Source organism: Lactuca serriola, chromosome 9 (assembly GCF_051521515.1).
Source record: "Lactuca serriola cultivar US96UC23 chromosome 9, Lser_US96UC23_V15, whole genome shotgun sequence".
NCBI classification, from domain to species: Eukaryota; Viridiplantae; Streptophyta; class Magnoliopsida; order Asterales; family Asteraceae; genus Lactuca; species Lactuca serriola.
The window spans coordinates 183,922,941-183,926,974 of NC_136416.1; the positions used below are offsets into that span (position 1 = coordinate 183,922,941).

A 4,034-nucleotide genomic window follows, 5' to 3' on the forward strand; every position below is an offset into this window, starting at 1 on the left:
AGATATGAAGTATTTTATATAAAATACGTGCTATGTGTATATATTAATTATTTATTTGAGATTGATGTTGAAAGAATGTTTTATACATGTTTAAAATGATTTAAAATGAATATATTTGAGTAAATTCCTGAAATCGTCCCTGTGGTTTGGTCAAAATTGCACGTTTGGTCCCTAACTTTTTTTTACACTCGGATCGTTCCTATGGTTTGATTTTGTTGCGTTTTTCGTCCCTATGGTTTGGTAAAAGTTACATGTTTGGTCCCTAACTTTATGTATGTAAGGGACGAAAAATGCAACAAAATCAAACCACAGGGACGAAAAACGCAACAAAATCAAACCACAGGGACGATCCGAGTGCAAAAAAAAAATTAGGGACCAAACGTGCAATTTTAACCAAACCACATGGACGATTTCAGTAATTTACTCTGTATATTTTTATCTACAAATATATTGGGTATAACATGGGTAGGTGAAATAAGTTGATGTGTGATAAAATGATGAGATAAATGGTGAGGGATAAAAGATGAGCGATGATATATGAGTGGTAAAATATGGTGAGAAACGATGAGCCAAGCGATGACCCAATCGATGGTCCCGTCATCTAGCATAGTATGGATGACAACCATGGACTATTCTAAAGGGTCCGTGGAACACTAGCAGAGTCACAACCTGTAAGTGTGTGAACTATATGTTCATTAGATGTACTCTAAAAACCCATTGACATATATTGCGAGTGAACTCTCGAGAATAATACTGTCAATAATAAATGAGAGCTATGGACTTAGCACCTGTTGTATAAACCCTGACGACGATGTGACTTAGCACCTGTTTTGATTTTGGACCTTCCATGCATGTTAGAAACTTTTTGGACCCTATCCAAAGTTTTTTGAATACCATAGGGACCAATGTTGCAGTTTTGTCTAAAAACATATTTCAAACACAAGGGTGTAAATTATAAATACATGAAAGTGCAAGGTTTCTTGAGGAAACATAACTTTTAAAAACGACATGTTCGAGTTCTCCGCAAATACTACACTACCTTTTCTTAAAAACAACGGTAAGCTCTCGATCCTAAATTAGATCTCTCCGTTCATCACGATTCTTCGTTTCTACACTTCGATTCATCGATTCTTCTTCTCATTTCTCATTGTTGTTTGAATTGATTCAATCATCGTAATACATATCTAAGTTTGAAACAATGAGATGCTTAACGATTGCTGTTGTTTGGTCGATGTTATTGATCAACGAGGTTGTCGGGATTAGATTCGTGATCGACAGAGACGAGTGTCTGTCTCACAACGTTGAATACGAAGGCGATAATGTTCATGTGTCGTTTGTTGTAATTAAGTCAGAAACCATGTGGCATTTTGCAGAGGATGGTGTTGATCTTGTGGTAATTTTATTTATAAAACATTCCTTTCTTTTCTTATTACATCATCGTATATATGTTTTGTGTTCCTTCATCTTGTCGTTTTGAAACTTTATAGCTTATGTTTTATACAGTTTGCCTGGTTTATGAAATTTTCATTTAAAAAAAAAAAAAAACTAACATTCTTCGTTGTCCAATTCATGTTTTTGTGCTTATGTTAGGATCAATCATAGTACTTCTCAAATTCATGTTGATAAGCAAGTAATTTACGTTATGGGTCTAAAAGACCAGACATACAATTTTAATATTTTTAGATTATTTATCTGTTTTACAAGTTGTCATCCCGTATAAATAAAATAAAATATTATGATTTTTCCGAAAACATTGTCAAACCATTGTGATTTTTATGCAAATAAACATAAGATGTTACTTACATAAAAGAAAAAAAGATTCTATATAGAAAAATCTTATTATTTTGGAAATTTTTTTGATAAAGTCCTAAATTTTTTTAACTGAAAAGTCTTATTGTTTTGAGAAAATCACATAATCTGTTATTTCCTGTTAAAATAAAAAATTTGGACAAAATGTTAAAATAAATAAGACTTTTATGTTAAAAAAAGATTTAAGACTTTATCAAAAAAAATTCAAAATAAGAGGACTTTTTTACATAAATTTCAAAAGAAAAAGACAAAATAATTTTTTGATAAATTTCAAAAAAAAAAATACATTTTGATAACTTTTTCATAAAAAAAAAAACCAAATAAATAGACAAAACTGAAAATTTAAGTCGACCTTATGGTTTTGATTGTAAAAAAATATATATTTATTTGAAAAATGGTTAAAATGGTGTTTTTTTTATTTTTTTATTTTATTTTTTATTTTTTTATGTTTTATAGCTTCTTCAAAAATGACCAAAACACTAGAAAGTTGGTGTTAGGTGACTAATCTATGAAACTTGAATCTAATGTGAAATACAGATAAAAGGTCCTGGAGACGAACATATACACGAACTACTAGACAAAACTAGTGAAAAATACGAGTTTTTGGCTCCAAAAAAAGGCGTATATCGATTTTGCTTTACAAACAAATCGCCACATCATGAAACCATAGACTTTGATGTTCATGTCTCCCATCTTGCATACCATGATCAACATGCCAAAGATGGTATTAAAATTTTTAAAATCAATTCTTTCATAATTCAGTTTATATTTACTTTTCTTTTTTACTCCTATAATTTATTATCATAATTTTCAGAGCATTTTACCCCCTTATTTGAACAAATATCAAGACTAGAGGAAGCCCTTTACAATATTCAATTCGAGCAACATTGGTTAGAAGCTGAAACCGATCGTCAGGCAATAGGTATCACTTTCTAATTATAATTCTTTTTTTCCTATTTTTTTCTGATAAAAACATTAAAAAAAATGGTGATTTAATTATTTAAATTTGAATGTAGTAAATGAAGGAATGAGTAAAAGAGCAATTCACAAGGCGATAATTGAATCAGCAGCTTTAATAGGAGCAAGCATTCTTCAAGTTTATCTTCTTCGACATTTATTTGAAAGAAAACTCGGAACTTCAAGAGTTTAGTAATTAAAACAATTTTGAGAATATTATTATTGTATTGTAAAATTCCAAGTTGGAGAATAACTATTTGTTTGTTAAAAAATAAACGAATAAGAAAGTGTGAAACTAAAGAAAAAAACGAAAAGAGAGATATAAATAATAAAGGCAATCACAACATATATAGTTTTGTTTGTTTTGAAGGTTTTAGTTTTACATTATCATGAAAATAAAAAATGAAACCATAATAATAATAATAATAATAATAATAATAATAATAATAATAATAATAATCAGAAAGAATTCAAGGTTGGAGAAGCAATAAGATACAAGTAGTCTCTCATCATTTTATGCCATGCAACAAAACCACTTCTTCTGCAAAATAAACACAATAGACATGTAATGGAATGGAATAAATAGAGGAATGGAATAAAGAGAGGAATGGAATGAACAATTCCATTCCTTCATAAGATGAATAAAAAAGCTTACAGATTGAGGTTTCCCAAGAGTAGCTGTCCCAGATTTGTTATATGTGGAGTCATTCTTAGGTGGTGAGTCAGATGTGCCACCTGTCTTTTTCTCATTCCTGGCTTTGTTGAAAATGACTGTAAAGCCCTCAGCTGATGCAGGGTCATTCACATCCCAGTCACCAAACTTTGGCAATGGTGGACCTTTTTCCTACATATTCAATTCAATCTTTACCTTGTTAGCTATTATGTCAAATTAATTATCTCATCCAAGATCCATAGAAAACTTATCATAAGATCCTAAAGTTTAGTTTCCATCTTATGTTGTTCAGATGAATGATGATTGATGATTGAGGTGATGAACTGATGATAATCATATACAACTATTATACCAGATAATGAGAACTTGAGATTGTTTCTATATGTTTATGTTCTTTGAAACGAACCAAAATGACTTTTTATGTCAAACCTAACACTTACCAAAATTCTTAATACCAACGCTTTTGCATTAACGATACTTGTAAATTGTAATCAAGAGAAAACATTGTCTACGAAATCGACATCAAATGTACAAGTGAAAATCGGGGAGTAATTCCAAATGGAATACACCAAATGAATCTATTGAAAACTGATGC

The 4,034-nt window shown here is 30.1% G+C and overlaps 1 protein-coding gene across 1 annotated transcript; it reads left to right on the top strand.

Annotated features, from left to right (window-relative positions):
• The first annotated feature begins 1,044 nt into the window (after nucleotides 1-1,044).
• LOC145074922 (transmembrane emp24 domain-containing protein p24beta2-like) lies at nucleotides 1,045-3,226 on the top strand. The gene is made up of 4 exons (XM_079021246.1): nucleotides 1,045-1,393; nucleotides 2,347-2,533; nucleotides 2,624-2,731; nucleotides 2,826-3,226. Exons 1-4 carry the CDS (start codon nucleotides 1,199-1,201, stop codon nucleotides 2,957-2,959), a joined length of 624 nt encoding a protein of 207 aa, XP_078877372.1. The 5' UTR covers nucleotides 1,045-1,198; the 3' UTR covers nucleotides 2,960-3,226.
• Nucleotides 3,227-4,034: the final 808 nt, after the last annotated feature.